The sequence below is a fragment of the Centruroides vittatus genome, unplaced genomic scaffold (genome assembly GCF_030686945.1).
Source record: "Centruroides vittatus isolate TY-2023 unplaced genomic scaffold, ASM3068694v2 contig_546, whole genome shotgun sequence".
Taxonomy (NCBI): Eukaryota; Metazoa; Arthropoda; class Arachnida; order Scorpiones; family Buthidae; genus Centruroides; species Centruroides vittatus.
In genome coordinates this window covers 1,481,351-1,501,615 of record NW_027122322.1, presented here as the reverse complement: position 1 = coordinate 1,501,615, position 20,265 = coordinate 1,481,351, and the positions used below count along the sequence as shown (strand labels likewise).

The 20,265-nt window shown below is 31.4% G+C and overlaps 1 protein-coding gene across 1 annotated transcript; it reads right to left on the bottom strand.

Annotated features, from left to right (window-relative positions):
* Positions 1-1,839: 1,839 nt before the first annotated feature.
* Mon1 (vacuolar fusion protein MON1 homolog) lies at positions 1,840-18,488 on the bottom strand. The gene is given in 9 exon segments (XM_067274321.1): positions 1,840-2,095; positions 2,098-2,160; positions 2,163-2,187; positions 4,510-4,791; positions 4,863-4,983; positions 5,115-5,290; positions 6,288-6,729; positions 8,152-8,303; positions 18,219-18,488. Coding segments are annotated over 9 exon segments (1,557 nt in total). The 5' UTR covers positions 18,468-18,488; the 3' UTR covers positions 1,840-2,048.
* Between the last annotated feature and the right edge of the window lie 1,777 nt (positions 18,489-20,265).

The window sequence follows — 20,265 nt, the reverse complement described above, 5'->3', positions numbered from 1 at the left end:
TTAACAGCTAAGAAAGAAATAGAAAAAGTCATGCAGTCATTCAACTTTCTTCACAAAAATAGGTGAAAGGTTTGCTCATTTGCAAGACATAGACATCAAGTTAATCTTTTAGAATTATAATTAATTTTATAAGAACAATACTTATTGTTAAGCATCTTATATTATAATGATGCATAAAAAAAACAAATTGTGGGATGATGTCCAGGCCCATGAAATTTTTTCCCATCATTCCCTCCCTTATTGACCCTGAGATAGCAGCTGTATGAAGAAATTTTGGATTGCAGAATGTTACTATCAAGGCAAGCTAACATAAAAATGTTAAGACCCAAAAAGCTTGAATTTGTCGTTCAGTGTGGACACGAGAGCATCATCTCCAATCTTTGTATTGCTATTCAGATAATGCTAACCAATGCATTGTCCATCACCAGCTGTGAATTTCATTCAGCTAGTTAAAACTAATATTTATGCATTTGAAAGCCTCTGTGAGTCAAAACAGACTATGTGATCTTGCTCTTTGAGTGTAGAAAGAGAAGAAAATGACTTTGAGCACATCATATAGACCAATTTGCATAATTAAAAGGAAAGTGCACTTAAAATTTTCACCTTGGAAGGGGACTAAATTTCCACACTTACTATAGACTCAATTTTCCTTAGATATGCCACTGCTCCTTTGCAGTGAAGTTTGATTCGTTGCTGGATTGATTATGTAAATCTAGCATATGCTCTTCATTGTTTACTGTAATGGTGGTTTTCTACACATTGCTGTCCTATTGGCTGCTTTATTGTAACACTTTTCCAGCATAGCAAAAATAGTCTGTGGATGCATTCAGTTCACAATATATGTAATAACTAATTTCAGTCTTCAGAACAAAGTTTTATCTTGCAGTTACAAATTAATATTGAAAAGAGCAATTATTTATTGAGACATCATCACAATGCCCTAAATTTTAATAGTGTTGGACTCCTATACATCATACTTTTCCTGTAACAATAAAGTCATGGTCGTCTAATTCCATCAGAAAACTTTTGAATTGAAATAACGTTACTTCCGTCTAAAGTGGAAGGAGTTAATCAGCCTCCTGCCCCTAAGCTTTCCATATCTGGTCTTGACTCATCTAACTCTCAAGATTAAGAAAAGATAGAAAGACGGATGCCAATGGGAATTTACGTCTGCTGCAATTTATGAAAATTGCAGCTCAATCATGCAAAATTATATAGTAGGTATGTATTTTATAGATTTATGTATTTTAAAAATATGGAACCAAATATTTTCATTTTAAAAATTCAGTAATTATACTGGTTATATAATTTAAAATTTTAAAACAAACTGTTATATAATTGGTTACAATTTGATCTGTATTCAAAATATAATTTCTACTGAAAACCGGTTTTATACGAGAAATTGAAGTTTTAAAAATACTCATTACTACTAATTCTTGCTACATTAATCAAGAATAAGTATTTTTAAAAAGTTATGATGAATCCTCACAAATATGATGACAAATTTTAGAATATTTGTCTGAAGATTACATTCTATTTAATGTGTTCTAAGGCCATATTATTAAAATTTCTCAAAAGTATGTTTACAATCATATAGATTTTGTTAAACAAGATATATTCAACCTGTAAACTGATTGCTTTTTTTCCCCAAATGAATATCTATCTAATTGTTTGGAATATATTGTTCATCAAATAAAATAATAAAAATTTTTCTGAAAATAAATTCAAATGCAAAATTTTAGCAAAAGAAATTTAATTTTCTTTTGCTAAACTAATTTTAAGAATATGAAATTTTTTTGCAAAATAGAAAGATTTGAAAATAAATAATGTACAATCAAATTTATAATTTAAGTAAAGTTTAGCATTCTAAATTGATTTTATTAATATTTTACATAATTTTAATAACAATTCCATTATACAATTCAATAAACTTTATACATAAATCAAAAACTGTACAGATAACAGGCATACATAAAACATTTTTATGTATCAAGGAATGATATTTATATAAATATTCTACCGTGCACTTTTGTCTAAGCTCTTTGGTTTCACATCGTTGGAGCATCCATTACAAAAAGTCGTGTTTCCTCTCGTTAATCCAATGCACAACTTCTTTCATAGCGGTGGAAGCATCAAATTTGGTGACTAGTGGTTCAAACGAGCATAAAGTTCAAATCCTTGCATGTGCTACAACGAAAATTCAAAGAACTTAATATCTTATTAATTTAATAACGTTTGTGGTTTTTAGATGTATCATTAGAATAATTATCTATGTATATCTTATTTGATATTTACTTTTGATGATAAAAAACAAAAGTTAATGTTTACTTCAAAATAAATTGAATTATATAATTAATAAGTAATAAATTATATAATATTTGATCTATTGTAGAATAAATATGTTTATTATTTCATTAAAAATATTGAGAAATAATTTAATGTTAAAAACTGAAAACAAAGTTTGGAATTGATAGTAAGCTTGCTTATATTTTCAGGAGAGAAAAAATTTTTTATTTTATCAATTATCATTGTCAGTTATCAGAGTTTTAAAGATTGAAAATTAAAAGCCCTTCAGAGAAGGCAAATGTATCTCAAATACAATTTATGTTATGTTCTTTGGAACTTAGCAAAAAGTTACTATCGAGAACAAATCATACAGGAACACTCCTTTTGATGGAAAAAGTAGATTTATTTTCTATAATTTACAACGAATATGCATTTTGGGTCCAAAATGCTTATCTGTTGTAAATTATAGAAAATAAATCTACTTTTTCCATCAAAAGGAGTGTTCCTGTATGATTTGTTCTCGATAGCAACTTTAGGCTAAGTTCTGAAGAACCTACAATTAATTGAGAGAACAGCAAACAATCAAGTACTGTTAATATTTTTAATCATTATTCTCTACACCTAAGTGAGAACACTAGCAATAAATTGTTAAATGAAATTATATGTGGCTTTAAGTTATTATTTTTAAAGCTATTGTATTTCAAATTCAACGTAGTACACAATTGAGAAATAATAGATTAAAGATAAATCATATGTTCTAAACTATAAGGGGAAAACAACAAAATAGCAGAAAGAAGTTTGTGTTTCAATCAAGATTAAGTTAAACAAATATTGTTTTTTTTTATCTTTTTCAATACAAATTACATGCAATGCCTTTATATTAGAAATACAATTAAAAATACAAGGCCATTTGAAAAGTTTTGTCTCCTATATGATAATTTCAATAATATGCAATACACATTAATTGTGAATCTTGGACCAGGGGTGTAATTATTTTTCCACATAATCACCATCCCCAAATGCATGCACACACACAAAGAAATTGCTGATGTCAAGAGAAGTCCAATGCACATATGTTTACGCCTCTGCATTATTGGAGTATAACACTGTCCCTTCAGCTGCTCTTTAAGCTTCAGAAAAAGAAAAAAGTTCCAAGGTATGAGATTCAGGCTGTAAGGTGGGTGTGGTAAAATCCTGTGAAATTTGAGACATTGCAATGCATTCCATATTTGTAAAATTGTATGAGGCCAAGCATGGTCATTGTGAAGAATTGCAAAGCTTAAAGAATACACGAAGCAATAGCATTAAACCAGTAATTTGGAGGTGCAAGGAGATATGCATTACTGGTGCTCAACTTCTTCATTGACAGGATGCAACTTGTCTGATGATAATGGTATGTTCATGGACAGGGATGATGATTATGTGGAAAAATGACACCACCTGTTACAGGACATTGCAAGTTTTAGTAGACATACAGTTAATGTGAGCATCTAGCATATTGAAATCATGTAGGATGCTGAACTTCTCAAAATAGCCTTTAATATATACCAACTATACATATATTTTTTTCTTCAATTTCTTCCAAAATTTGATTATAAAGAATTACTTTTAAATTAGCACTCTGATTAATAAGCATTTATAATGACTAAATATAACAATTTTAGTTGCCATATTTCCTCAATTCTAAGACACATTATTTTAAAACGTTTCCACCTAACAAAAATAATTTTATTAAGTTTTGTTAAATATCAAGTTATGAAAACAATACAAATGCCATGAAACAGGTCCAACAGCTCTATTTTTATGCTCTTTTGTGCATGCCAATAATAACATTCAGAATGCAACATGAAATGAAGTTAAGTATTTAAGCTTTGTTGATAGAAATTGATTTACATTTTGATTATAATGATTTGATTAAGCATTAAGCAAGCCAAAATGTTTACTATTGTTGCATAATGTAGCATATGGTCTGCTCATAACAAGTGATTGTTATTTTGGACTGTATGTGTAAGATCCATCACTATCTTGGACAGATAAAGATGTAGTAGGTCTTAGAATCAAGGAGATATGCGTTTTAAAACTTTTCAATTTGATAAATGTTAATTAATATTATTTTAATATTTTTATTTCAAATAATTTATTTCTTGTCCTTCAATTTTTTCTTAAGGTATTCAAATTAATCTAAATAATCATTCAACTATCAATGGATAAAGAAAAATTTACCCATCCCATCATAGTTTCTTTACTTCCAGAATAAAATAATGTTTTTAATGGTCTAGAGGGATTATACATTCTATGATGAAGGTACTGATATAATCCATAGAGGGATGTCCAATCTTCTGGCGTTGTGTATGGAGCTTTAATACGGGGACTTGTGAACTGGGCAGTAGATCTGGATTTATAAAGAAAATGCCTCAGTTCTGGTATTCCCACTTCACTGACAGAATATCCAAAATCTTTAAGTGATTTATTTATTACTTCTAAACAATGATGTTTTTTTAACCTCTGTATAAAAAAAAATTGTCTATGAATATTTTATATAAAATAAATTATTAAAATTCAAGCATTAAACTTACTTCAACGATCTTGCGTCGGCATTCCTGAAGGCTATAAAACAGTTCTTTATCAACAGTTAATAATAAAAGACAAGCTGGACAACTATCATCCAAATATGATATGTGAGCGTGAAGAAATCCACTAAAATTGAAAGCGAATATATTTTTTAATTTATTTTTACTTTTTATTTATGTTTATAAATATAATATTTAATGAGTAAAAATAATTCTTATAATTCTACTTTATTTATTACAAAAATGATATATTTTCACCTTGCATCAAATTTTGGTAAGCAGATTGGAATCCAAGATTCAGCAGTTTTCAAAGATTCGGAAGATTTTACTAAATTCATAATTAAATGTAGATCAGCAGGATGTAAGGAATATTTTTTCATTCTTACTAATGTTACTAACTGATTATCTGCTATCAGTATAGCAAAAACAACATTCTAGAAATGAAAAATAAATTAAAAAATTAATAATTTTAATACATCTTTAAAAGTAAGTTATGTGTAATAGATACTTTATTATTATAAATAGTAGCTGCATTGTATTATATTTTATTACACCTAATTCTATTTTTACACAAACATTTTTTAAACGATTTTGATTTAAAGTGATTTTTAAAAAGTTTGTCGAGTATGATCCTAATGGGAAATGAGCTTCAAAGTTTCAACTTAATCTGAAATCGTTAATGTAACTCTCTAAAAGATAACATTAAGGCCTAGCCACAATATGAACCCAGCCATTAATAAATGAATTCGTTCATACAACCACTATAACATCAGCATCACAGAACATTACTGCTGACATTATTCAGTAGTTCACAAAAAGAACTTTACCTGTGGACAAAGAACACAATAAACAAAGCACTTTTAGTGATAGCAGTGATATTGCAGTCAAGTAAAATGTAAGCATTTATTGTCAGAAAGTGACAGTGAATAAAATCTTATATATATAGCTGACATTACATATTCTGCCTAAATTTTATGTTCATTAATTCTTTGCATTTTTTTGAAATTTGAAAATCACACTAGTTACAATTAAATTAGTCTGCAATATTAATAGAATTTAAACTAAAACAACAACAGGTTGATAAGTATACATAAATCTTCTCCAGAGAAAGCTAAAGTGTAATTACAGACATATTTTGTTTGAAAATAATGGTGTCATTATTGTGATTTTTGCTTACATATTGAAAAGTTTCTAAATTATGAAATTAAAAGCAAAAAACAAGCAGATTTATATTTTGTTATAAAATAACATCACATCTATTGTTGTCAATAAATTACATGAAAAAGGGTTGATATTCAGAGGTATCAAAATACAGAAAACATATTGAGATTTTTAAAAAATAATACTACATGCCAATAATAAAAACTTAGGTTAAATTAATTCAGGAAAATACTTTACAATAATACATATAAATTCAGTAAAAGTAAGTACCTTAATTTTTCCACAATAATGAGACAATGTTTGTCCTATTTGTTCTCTGACTGAATTATCTAAAGGCAAAGATCGTACAGCAGTTAAAAGAAAACTCGGATCTTGGTCCATTATATCGATCAAATTATCCAGCATTTTCTCTGCTCCTCCGAGTAATCGTCGTAAGTCATAATTATGTCTTTGTTCAAATATACGATGTAACTGGCTGTGAGTAAGCACTGATAAAATTTGATTATAAATATATATTAATTGATTTTGTAATTGAGGAACTGATGCTTTAGTATTTGCCACACAAACAAGAATTAAAGGTGATTTATTTAGAAAAACAAATTTATGTTCTCCAGCATGAAAGGACCTAATTATATCACCACTTTCTTGAACAAAAGAAACTAATGCTTGCATGACACCCATCATAGTAACTAATTTGTCTTCATTTCCATGTCTAAAAATAAAAATTGAAAATAAAAAATGTTTATTGTTTAACAGAATTATTTATTGTGATAAAAAATATTTTAAGTACTGTACATTTAATGCATTTTACTGATTATTAATGTATTATGCTGTGAATTTAATGATTTGTTTTTAATTATGTTTTTCTATTAGATGAAGTAAGACAGACAGAGAAAATATCCTAATGTAGTTTGCAAAATAAGATATTTTTACATATATTTCTTTGATTCTAAGATGCATCAAAAAATTTAAAATTTTCTTCTAAAAAACATTCTTAAAATTCAATTTGAAGTGATGACTTTTTAAGTTTTGTTAAATGACAATTTAGAAAAACAATACAAATGCCTTAAGATAGATAATGTTCAGTAGCTCTACTGCTAGGCTCTTCTGCATATATGCTTTAATGTGCATTATAAAATGTATATGATCTAACTTCAATGACTTTTCATGTTGTTTTGAACTGTAAATGTAAGATGGATTTATTTTGAACAAGAAAAAGAAAACATCTTTGAACAAAGGAAATATGATGATAATAGTTTGTAATGTGGAATAATTGAAATCTTAACTTCTCATTACAATAAAACTTACTGTTAATATCTAATTTATGGTACTTGATATTATTGCATGAAATTCAATAATAATTTTTAACTGTATGGATATTTCAGATATGAAAGTACAATTATGTAAATGGGAATAAATGATAAATGAAATTTTAAACATTTATTATACTTTTTCATAACTATTGTTTTTCTAATCAAACTGCTAATATTGAACACTTAAGCATTCTGTCAGATTTCATCCTATAAAACAGTTATTTCTGAATATTTTCTTGCAAATTAAAGAGATGACAATAAATAAGTTTATAACTGGTTGTTGATATTTTTCCAAATATAAAACAATTTAATTTTAAATAATATTTTACAATGTTTAAATACAACTGGAATGAAGTTTAATTAAAGTATGATAAAAGTTTATGTAGGGTGTTTGAAATTCCTTGATGCATCCTAATTTTATAAATAAAATAATTACAGCGAATACTATTGTTTCATCTTTGTAAGTATAATATAATTATTCATATGGTCAAATACTGCAATGATAGTGAGTGTTATTCTAAATCTGCCAAGAAAGTGCAAATTCATAATTGAAAATTTAATTAAATAAATTTTAAATTAGGACTTTGCACTTTCTTGCATATTATTTAATTAATTAATTAATTAATTATTTATTTTTATAATATAAAAAATTTATACTATAATAGGTTTTTATATGTGACAAAAATAATAATAGTCTATTCTTGTTTTTTGTCATATGTAATAACCTGATTATCAATTCAAGCATTTAATGTGTGAAATAATAATTATTTAAGAAAAATATATTTAAATATTAAATAAATATTCCAGTTCTTCAAACAAACCTAGAATAAATAGGTTTTCCTGCCTCACTTAAAATAAAAACATGTTTTTTCTGCTGTTTCCATTCAGTACTATATACATCTCCTTCACATTTTTCTTCTTCCATTTCAGGCTGATCTACTATTGATAATTCTTGCAATTGATCTGTATCCACCTGCATAAAATATTTACAAGAGAATTTTAAGTAAATTTGCTTTTAAATTACAATCATTGTTTTAGTAAACTTAGTAAAGAAAATTTGTGATTAACATTTGGCCGTTGATGGTCGTCGTGTTAGCTTATATATACTGGAGGAGGCGATCGGACTGAAGGTCCAGGTAGCGTAACTGGTAACGTATCTGCACGGATAGCAGAAGTTGCAGGTTCGAGTCCCGCTTTGGGCCAATTTCTTTTCCTCCAGTTCCAAATTATTCAAATTATTTATTTAATTTAATTATAATTATTAAGTTTAGTAAGAGATGGTGCCTAACGCCAAACTCTAGTGACAAATTGTCTTATTAATTATTTATTTATTATAGCCAACTCTAGCCCGATAATTCGGCTCTTGTGGATGTATAGCTTTGTAACGGGTTAGTCATTATTTATTTAGATTAACATTTTATAAATTATTATAAGCTTACTTTTAATCTTCAATACTTTAAATTTACAAATAAACAACAACTAACCCGTTACATATAAAGACCAACAACTGCCGAATTATCGGGCTAGCAAATTGCTATAGAAATAATAATTTTAAGTTAATTTGATACTAGAGTTAGGTGTTAGGCGCCATCTCTTGCTAAATTTAATAATTAGAATTTTAATTAAATAATTTAAATAAATTTTAGGCCTAACTGGAAGAAAAGAATCGGCCCGAAGCGGGATTCGAACCCGCAACTTCTGCTATCCGTGCAGACACGTTACCAGTTACGCTACCTGGACCTTTGGTCCGATCTTCCCCTCCAGTTCATATAAGATTATAAGATAATTCGGCAGTTGTTGGTCTTTAAATTTACTTTAAGCAATATGTAGTCATAATAAAAAACCATCAAAAAAATAAATATATTGAAGATGTGTTATATACTAAGAGAAATTTTAATAACAAAGGTACTTTTGTCTATGTTAATTTTATATATTTTATGCAAACTGTAATCAATATATTTGTTTTCAACATTACACTTTGTCAAAATAAAGCTTAAATTCACATACATAATGAAAATTTTTCACAAAGATAACAGATTGCTTTAACAAAATATATACAGTACAGGACCCATAAGTTTTCAGAATGTGTTTTGAATGCTGTCACGTGAGAGCGCATGTCTTGACAGCCATTAAGATACTACCAATTGTTAGTGTAGGTTTGCAGTTTTTAGTTTTTCATTGGCAACATGCCATATAAAACCAGTTCAGGTAGATATTGTGCAATGGTTGGCTGCCATAATTGCCAGAGAGTTCTTTATAAGTGGTTTAAAGCTGTATGCAATGTGTACCGTACATGAAAACATGATACATTGAGATTGTCCATGTTCCAGTTACATTCATTTCCACTGATAAAAATTTAAGAATAGGTAACCAACCAACCATGCTTGTACATCTGGCTAGATCGAACTGCCATCATTAGACATACAAGTCCGTACAGAATGATTACTTTCAGATAGAGTTTGTGATGGCTACATTTGTCTTAAGGACATAAATGTTTTGTGACAATTTATTAATTAATTAAAATTTTACCTAGTTTACCACTTATAATTATTTTTCAAGAGTCAAGACTCCTATAATTAAGCATTTCTTGGTAATCATAGACTTTACTTTTAATATGGTATTCAAACATAGCTATTCTCTCATGTCATTATTCCACAACTTTATAGTACTAATTAGTGAAAATGACTATACATATGAAAATGAATTAGAAAATACAAGTTTGTAGAAGAAACTGCAAAAATCTGAAAATTTTGCATTAGACTTTATTATGTGAATATTTTGGGCTAATTTATGAATTAAACAGTAATATGAATATTTCCTGATAGACAATAACAGTGGATTATTAGTAAAATTTTTATATATTATATAGAGAAACCCTTACAATTACTAAATACTGTAAGCAGGTGTTATGAACAAATTCCTATTAGCCATTTCAATCAATTATATTAACAGCTCAATTCTAAGTTTTGCAGTATCTTGACAGTGGCACTAAAGTATGGAAAAATACATGGAAACTTGTGGATAAATTTTTGTGAAAGAAGTAATAGGAAATTGGTCATATTCGAAATTCAAAAAATAAACTGCTAAGTTATCAAAGTATATAATAGGAAAACAGTGTTTTTGGACTAATTTAGTTCAACATTACTCTTCAAATAAAATATTTTTTGAATTATATTTGTCTATGTTCTATTATAAATTTTGTTTTGAATGGATTGTGACAGTTAAAAACATAACTATATTAATTTAATACTAAAAGATCTAATTGCTGAAATGTATTTTTAACATCTTGCTAACTTGTCTGCAATAAAATGGAAACTAAAACATTTGCATAAAACACAACAATCTCTCAGCAAAGTGAACAAAACTTTGTTTTCTGAAATGACATACTACTGAAATCCTTAGTTTCCCTAAATCCAATTTTTCATCTCAACTGAAACACTTTTATATCCTTTTTTTTTTTTTTTACACACAAGGCTCAAGATATGTATTTTGATTGTTCCATCCTCTTTCAGTCTATATAAGTATTAATGCAACAATAATCTTAAAAAACCAATACAGAGTATATGAAATCTCTTGTACCAAGAAATGTATATGCCATTTTGTACTGTATTTTTTAAATCTACAATTTTGCCTTGATAAGATGATTAGAGTGCTCTTCCTTCTGTCAAACAAAAACATTTGGCAAATTCAAGCTGTCAATTTTATGAAGAGAAATATCATCCAACAGAAGTAAACGTTCCTATTTTGAACCCCAGTTCTTGTTAAAGCATTTCAATACACTGACAAAATATTTTTGCTCTCATCCACACACACACACACACACACAGACACACAGACAATTTGTTTTGTACTTGCCATGATAATTAACAAACAGCTCAAAAATAACAAATTTTATGCATCTTGGGATTGTGTGTTTTATATAAAAGCAGTGGGGATAGTTATTCACTTTCATTATTACTGCAGAAAAAATACTATTACCCTTTGTTTACTTTGTTTTCTGCCATGGCATGACTCTCTTCATATTACAAATGTTTTAGTTTCCATTTTATTGCAGAACAATTGTGATTTACAGGCATTTTATTCTCAGCATATGCTTTGAGGTTGGTCTCAGTGTCTCCAGCCACTCTCATGTTGTCTAAATGTTTACTGATCCTGATCCACTGAAAATGGTGGAAAATTGGTCTTTGAATCATTGTAACCAGTCATTTGAGCACTTGAAATCTGATATTCCAAACTTTAAAGTTTAATTTGATATGCTTTCCTCTCTCAGCAGTAGCTCACTTATCAGCATATCGTTACTTCTGTTCTTACAGAACTATTTTCTAAAAAAGTGTGACATCTTTATACTTTGCTCTACAAATCTGCTTTCTGTCATTTACTTATAAGACAGACTTTTGCAGCAGTTCTAATTTTTTTAAATGTTTTTCAACTATGTGGATAATGTTGAGGCTGACCCACTCTTTCACTATGATACTTTTGCTTCTCTACTTCTCAGATGGCAGTAAGTCTTCTTGGACTGCAATTTGAAAAAACCACAAACCTATAAATTCCCATTGTCATCCATCTATCTGTCTTACCTTAATCTTGAGAATGGAGTTAGATAGATGAAATCCAAGACCAGATATGGAAAGCTTAGAAGCAGGAGGCCCCGATTAACTGTATATGAAATTCTGATGCAAACCGGAAGTCACATCATTTCAATTCAAAAAGTTTCCCTGTAAGGAGTTAGATCAGTGTTTCTCAAACTTTTTGGTCCGCGACCCCTTTTTGCACTTAAAAATTTCAAAGGACTCCCGAAGAATGACTGTGTGTAGGAAAACATCCCAGAGGGAGGGGGTTAAGTACCCTCTCATGGTCGCTCCAGTGCTGCCAGCTAAAAACGCATACCAACTAAAATAATATTGGAGAAGCCCAAGACATAGCCAAATATTGCAACGCCACAACACTAGCGGAAATATAAATTTGCCGATTGAATCGGTTGATCGGTTTTCGGATAACAGCACTCTATTGTATTTCTAACTTGACTTGCCTACAGACGCAACACTGCTAGCGAACACCATTCCAAATGACAATGCTGTTCTATCATAGTTTAAGCTGAGAGTGGAACTCGGGGGATTCCCCAATAGCGCACAAATTTATAAACATTAGGCTCGTATTAAAATATTTATATTGTTTTTATTATTTATATGTGCAATTTATTTAAGTAAAAATTATTTTATATATTTTTTATTTCTATTATTTCTAAACATGAATCCATAGTAAATTTATAAAATATCTGAAAAAAAATTGATCTGGCATCAATTTTTCAGCGGCCCCCCAAATATTTTTCGCGACCCCCACTTTGAGAATCACTGAGATAGATGACGGCATGACTCTGTTGCTAACAGGTAAAGTATGATGTACAGGGGCAAGACATTACTATGAGATGGAAAGCATATATTTTAAATTAAATAAATTTTAAAAATATGATTACAAATTGCAGCCCAATATTGTGATGATGTCACAATAAATAATTTTGTGTTATTTTCCTTACTAGTTGAAATTGGAAGTTCATTTTGTTTTGTCTTTCTATCACATTTACAGTTTGCACTACTTAAATGCATGAAATGTATAAAATTAACATAAATTTGCTTCTCTTAATTAAACAGGGTAGTATGTGTTTGGCATCATCAGTAGCCAAACAATCAAAAATCAATATACAGTAATCCCTCAGTTATCACGGTTAATAGGGACCAAAACCGGCCACGATAAGTGAAAAACCACGAAGTAGTGTCACCCTCTCATTTTTAACGCGATCGTCGCGGGCAGCTTCGGATAGAGCTGGGGTAACTGCAGGAGGTGGCGTAGAGGCAACAGAAGGAGTTTCTGCAGAACGTTTTCGGCACACAAGGAACATCGTGATGGGGAGTTGTGACCATTGTTTTTTTTTCTGAGCAAAGATGCCCTTGTACAACGCCATTACACCGTCAATACGGTTACTGAATTCTACGGCTCTGACCATGTTGTCGTCGATTTCTTGGGCCAATCAGCTAATGAGATTCGTCTAGTAAGAAACATCTAGGCCAATCAGCTTGCGAGATTCCCGAGTCGGGAGGGATATCAAATGGCGGGATGCTAGCCAGCCAATCAGAGACGTGGATTTTGAATTGTGTGGGCACTCCCTGCCTTCTGCTAGCGTGCGAGCAACTTTTGCGCCATAATTCCTCAATTTTGAGTTTTTGATGAATATTTTTGAACAATCCGCGATATACTGAGGCCGCGATAAATGAAACGCGAAGTAGCGAGGGATTACTGTATTCCATTTTATAAGAATGTAATGGATTATACACTTAATCTAACAAAGACCATTACATTTCTAAGCAGCCAATATTTACACTGAATTTAAACTGACCAATTAACAAACAAGAGACTGTTATTAACCATTTGTGGTTATATCTTTTTATCTTTCTTCTTTATTATCTTCTTTTTACTCTTTTTATATCTGGTTTTATTGAATTTTATAGAAAGAATAAACAGGTGCATCATATTTATTCTGTGTATGTTATCATAACAAGATAACTTATAGCAAACCTTTTTTAAAAATGGCAGAATTTGAAATGAAAATTTGATTCAACACCCTATTGCTTCTTAAGAAAGAATACTAACAACATAGCATATCTGTTTTTTATCATTTTAGGCTTATTTGTTAACATATCTGTATAGATAATATGGTGACAAGGTGGTAATAAAAAAATAAACCTTTCCTTCAAAATGGAATAGATAAACGTAAAAGTTCCATACTTGCAGTATAGTTCCCCCTTCAAATGCATTAATTGTATTGGCCCAAGAAGAATAATGAAGGTACATCAATAGTGTAGATATATGGATTGTGCAAACCAACATATTATAATGATTAATACTATATTTCTGATATTTGTCCAAATAGATAGATCATAAAGTGAGGAGTACCTGTATATCTGCTTAACGACCACTCGCACTTACGACCAATCGAGTTTTGACCTGCCATTTGGGGAATCCCCTTTCTCAGCTTGAGTGTTGGTCAGTGGCGAATGGTGACATCCGCAGTAAGCATACTATAATAGGCTTGTGCGTACTATAATAGTCTTATAGTACTATAATAGGCTAATAGCGTACTATAATAGTCTTTTTATGAATAAATTTGAAGTTTGTTGCATAATTTGTATAATTTTACAATGATCCTATATTCCCGGTGCAAACTCCTCGCTTATCGACCAATTCGCTTAACGACGTAGTTGTCAGAACAGAACTCAGTCGTAAAGTGAGGAGTACCTGTATAATAATAAACATATAAGCTGTATACATATTATGTACTCATCCAATAGAGCCCAGTTCGTAAAAAATCCTGAGGTATGTCTTGGAAAAAACATCTTAATCATTTGTGTGTGTTCTCTACCTTTTTATGTACTGAGTGTATTTTTATCATATTTTTTAGTTGGCTGAAGAGGGGCGTGTTATGCCCGAAATGTGTAATCTAAAACACGTATCAACTGAACTAAAATAAAAGTTAAAGGAAAGCCCAAGTGCTCAAATTAATTACACTATATAGTGTTTAAGCAACAAAAAAGCTTTAATTTAATGTAACTTTGACTTATCAGTTTAACATAACAAGTTCCACTGTATTTATTATTTAATAAACTGACAGCTGCATGGCCAAGGTAGTTACAGCATCAGCCTACTGCTCTGGGATTCAGATCAAATCTGGAAAAGCAACCACAGAAATTTTTGGTACTCGTTTACTTTGTTACCATTAGCAAATGTTATGCAATTGCTTAACTTAATCAATTTCATATCAGTTAATTAAACTTAATTGATTTGACTCTTTTTATTGAAATGAAAAGTGTAATGGATATTTTTAAATTTAGTTTAAGAAAATTTTTATAAAAAATTTTATCATTTCTATTAATTTAGAGATTTGGATTTACGTATTAATACATATGTTTATGCAAATTATAACTTGTATAACATTTCTCCATTTCTGTCATGGATGATGATTGTGTTTGCTGTCATGGCATGACTCTCCTCATATTGCAAATGTTTTAGTGTCAATGTAGGATGTAAGTGATATGGTTTTTTGAATTGGCAAAAAAGGCTTATGTATACATTACATTTTCTTTTAATTTGAGTTAGTTAACTTTATATATATGTTACGGCCAAAGCAGGAAGTGTCCAGCCAAATCAGAAAATGGCCAATGTCCGATCTTTTCTTGATTTTGGGATTTGGCCAGCCACTTTGCGAAATGGCATGGGGCGATTGGCCAAAGTCGGAAGAAAAAAAGTCATGGTCATTTGTAAGTAAGTTATCTACAACCTCTCTGGGCAGATTTGAGGTTCTCAGCCCCTTTTGCTTTGTAGCCAAACATGGCCTCATATGGCAACTGCTGAATGCATTGGTGAAAAGAATTGTTTTTCATGAATTAAATAAATCAGAGACCCTTAGCCCAATGTGTTGATTTATTTGTCTGCATCCATGTCATCATCATATTCTGAACATCCTGGTTAGCACATTCAGTAGAATCTTGGCTTTGGTTATGCCTCAATTTTCCATGTACTAGTTTCAGTTCAGGCCATATGTTCTTCAGTTCATTTATAACTTGGTTTGGAAATTTTCTCCATTATCTGATTGAAGCCCACTTGGAGCACTTATAGTGGTGAAGATTTCAAGTAGCTGGTAAGCAACTTCTGCTCTTTTGTTTTTCAGAGGTCGCAATAATATAAACTTGGTTATAATTGAGTATAAACTTGTACTTGCCGCCAGGGTTACTTTGCATGTCTGTATGAGCTACCTGGCATCTTGAGTTAAATTCTTTAAATATTAAAGGTTGAGAAATTAGTCCTTTCTTGGGATTTGACAATTTAGTCTGACATGGCTTGCATAAGCAGAAGTACAATGTAATGACTTCTTTGTTGACATTTTTGTACTTAGTTTGTAACTCCTTTTCTATTCGTGTGCGACCTCCATGTCCAATTTTCAAGTGGGTATTGTGCAATATGTCGAAAAATTCTTCTGTATGCACATAGTACAAAAAAATCACTATTGTGTCCTGTTATTGGCACAATGAGTGTTTTTTTGTCGTCAATTTCAATAACGTCATATTTTCTTAGTCGAAGACAGTCAACACTTCCTTTTTTCTACTTTGCTTTTGCCTGTTTAACGTCCTCTATAAAAGCACCATATTTGTCTCTGGTGAGGATACTGCTATTATTTGCTTTTACTTGCAGCAACGTATTCAAAGTATCTGAGAACATGATTTTCATATCAATTGTTGATTCCGCATTTACGTGTAGTCCAACTTCACCCAGCATATTTGTCCCATCAGAAGTAGCCATGGGACAACCTATAGAATAACAATTATGAGTATTTGAAATTGTAATATTGTTACATGGCATATAGCCTCAGTAAATTGTGTTCTGTTGCTAATTTAATATGTTCCTTTAAAAGAAAATGTGTTGTAGCAAGTAATCCTTTATTAACCTCAGCATAATTACTGTATGCTCCTTCCTGCGGTGTGTGTCATCACATGTACTCCACAACACATATTATACATGCCCTACAACTTAACCTTTGAACTTGAAGTATTCATATAGAATACTATAGAAATATGAGGAATACAGTACTCACAACGAAACTGTTATGTCAGAATAATAAGAACAGGACCTTCTCCAAAAAGCAGCAGACATACAGAATATTATCGTCACAACGTGGCACCTTCCTTGCTAGCACATGCATGGCACCACGTCGGAAGTGAAAGATGTACTGCCTACCAGACAGTTAATATGCATCGGCACATCGAATTTTGGCCAGAAATTTCCCGCCACTTGGTGAAATAGCTAGCCAAAGTAGCATATACACCGGTCATTGGCCATTCCTCTTGGCTAAAGTGCAAAACGGCCAGCAAATTTGGAAACTGGCCGAACTTTGGGCTTTAGCTGTAACATATACATAAATACATACAATTTTCCAAAATTTTAAGTTTATGAGAAACTTCAGCAGTAAAACTGTTAAAATAAAAATAAAATTAATAAAATAAAATAAAAATACAAGCGTTAATTTATTATCTAAGTTTGCTAGGTTGTTGGATGCAATCAGTTTTCTATTCTTAGAGATAACATGTTAATATACAGGTTAACAAAGTAAATTTGTTAAAGTTTACTATGTTACCCATTTTGGTAAGTTTTCTGTAGAAGTATCCCTTGATTAACATGGTTAATTAATCCCTCAATGCTACCACGTAATCAAAATCGTGTTAATCAAATACAGTATCTACGTTAAATAAAGACAGGTTGTAAAGCCACGTTAATTAAATCTTCTGCCACGTATGTAAAGGGATTGCCGCAATTAATTTCATGCATTAATCAAGGAATACCTGTATATTTAACTTTTACATTTTTTAATTGTTTTATTTTTTGCAAAACCTTCCCAAAAACACTGCCTTTTTTATTTAATCCCAAAAGGAAACTCTTTGCCTAAGTGCCATTTACTGAAGAAAACAATATGAAAGCCTTTGCTCTTGTAAATATAGGTAAGCAATAGTAACTCAATTGCATGCACAACATTCTTTCTCATGTTCCTTACACGAACAAAGTTTGCTTTGCATCACACTACTAACCGGTAACAAAATAAACAAAGTTAAAGCAACAGCCTACTGCTCTGGAGATTCAGAATCAAATCTGAGTAAGCAATCCCAGGAATTTTTTGGGGGTGATCCGTGGGGTCCATTGGGGTCAATCTGTATAAATATTGGGGGCAGGCCAATGACAATGAGTAAGAAACATTTCATCGTTGACTTTCTTATAAATCTCGATCGATATTCGCAATCGATTTTATAATTTTCGAGTACATTGAATTAAACTTCAAAGATAAATTTACCTTTTCACTCTCGGGTAGATCGACTTCGCTTCTATTTTCTTTTCCTAATTCACTGATTACACTAGTTCGACGGACCATTTCGTCGCCGCAAAAATCTACGTTTTCCACATTTTCATCTTCTTCGTACGATTCTGTAGCGGTAAACATAGCTTCTTTCGAAGCACCCGGTTCGAAATCACCGGGAAAATCATCGAAGCCAAAATCTTTACCTCCTCCTTCCACTTTCGACGTGTTTAACTCTTCCGCCATGACAACTATTTTGATGCAATCGCAGCGCCACATTTCGGAATTCGAGATTTTTTTTTTTTTTTACATTTAATTTAAAAACGATATTTTTAAAGTACATACGTAATATCTTATTTTTATATGTGCAAATATTATTATTTACAAAAATTTAACGATTTAAATCGCGCAAAAGTTTCTTTTCTTTGTATTTCTATACTGAAGCGATTTGACAGTATGGTTGCCAATTTTCCCGAACTCGTCGCGTCGCCAGGAGAGTATCGAAATATGGTAAAAATTCTTAAACTACGATATATTCATGCTATGTTTACTCAACGTGATCAACTTATTAAAATAAGCGACAGCATTTTGCTATCGCTGAAAATAAAAAACGTCAAATTCCCGAAATTTTTTATTCCTGAAACGGAGGTTTAGGTTTATTTGATAAGGGCAACGAGACACGTAGGCAATCTGCCGAGGGAGAGATGTACTCCGAGAGGACATTCTGAATGAAACAGGCCACTATTTATGTGTTACAAATGTAAAGAAAACACGGAAAACTCCACGTGGCCAGCCCCTTGGCCAGGCCAGGCGCAAATTCAAGATCAATTACCAGTGTTCAGTGTTTTAATCCACTCGGTCACTGGTGGGATTATTCTTGAAATGGAAAACTTCCTGAATCAACATTTTGGGAGTTGGCAAACTTATTAATAACAGCAATTGATATTTACGCTTACCAGTCGATTATCATGACAAATCTGAGGTTGGGATCAAATACAAATGCACATAAATTATCATGGGTCTTAGGACTGGGGCATCATTCTCTATCCTTACCCATATTGGCGATATCATGGTGGGCACCTACCAGGACTAGTCCTGGTAGGTGCCCCACCATGATATCGCCAATACCAAAGTAGTTGGTCGCGAGTTTGCCAAAGTAGTTGGTCGCGAGTTTGCAAAGTAGTTGGTCGCCATGAATGAATACCAAAGTAGTTGGTCGCGAGTTTGCGTTTCACCAACGGGCTGGCCACGTGGAGTTTTTCGGGTTTTCTTCACGTACAGTACCTAACTTCTAAGTAGGGGCTAGCTTCTCATAGAAAGTTTTCCCAGGAGGCATCTGTTATGTTTATTGCCTTGTCGTTACAATCAAAGTGAGCGCTCAGGTACCGTTCCCATGATGCATCAGCAACGATCGCCACCTGGCGGACTCACTAATAATTTACATTTTAATATCTCTAATACAACACATTACAGCATCCTTTTGGCAGATCGCCATGTATTATATTGCCTTATTTCTATCAATCCAATCAATCTATCGTGGTAAGCTTGCTAGTAATGAATATAATTATGGGAATTCACAAAACCTTAAGCCTGAAAAACAGCTTAACGAATGTGTAAATAATCGCCAGCGAGTTTCGAAAAGTTGTTAATTAAGAAAAATATTACAATGCGATTTCTCCGCGTGAGTTCGAAACAGTACCACTGTCCTCGCTAAACACAGGCTTAAAAAAGGGGGCCAAAAGGTAGAAAACCGACGAAGGTGGATTCGAACTCAATGAATTTTCACTCCCTCGCCTTAATTGCTCAGCTACCTCGACTTAATCCTAAGGCGCACCTCTATCTTTCGATACATGCATTTTCGCCAACCACTCCACTCAGAATATTGGCTGCAGTAGCGTGGCGAGTGTCTGATGATGACGTTGTCAATAGCACGGAAAACTGTCTCACAGCGTAAGCATTTCGTCTCCCAAATACTGAAAACTCGATTTCGACTCGGGCAATGTGGCCTTTTCCTGTCTGTAGTAAAATGCCTTTCTACCTTACT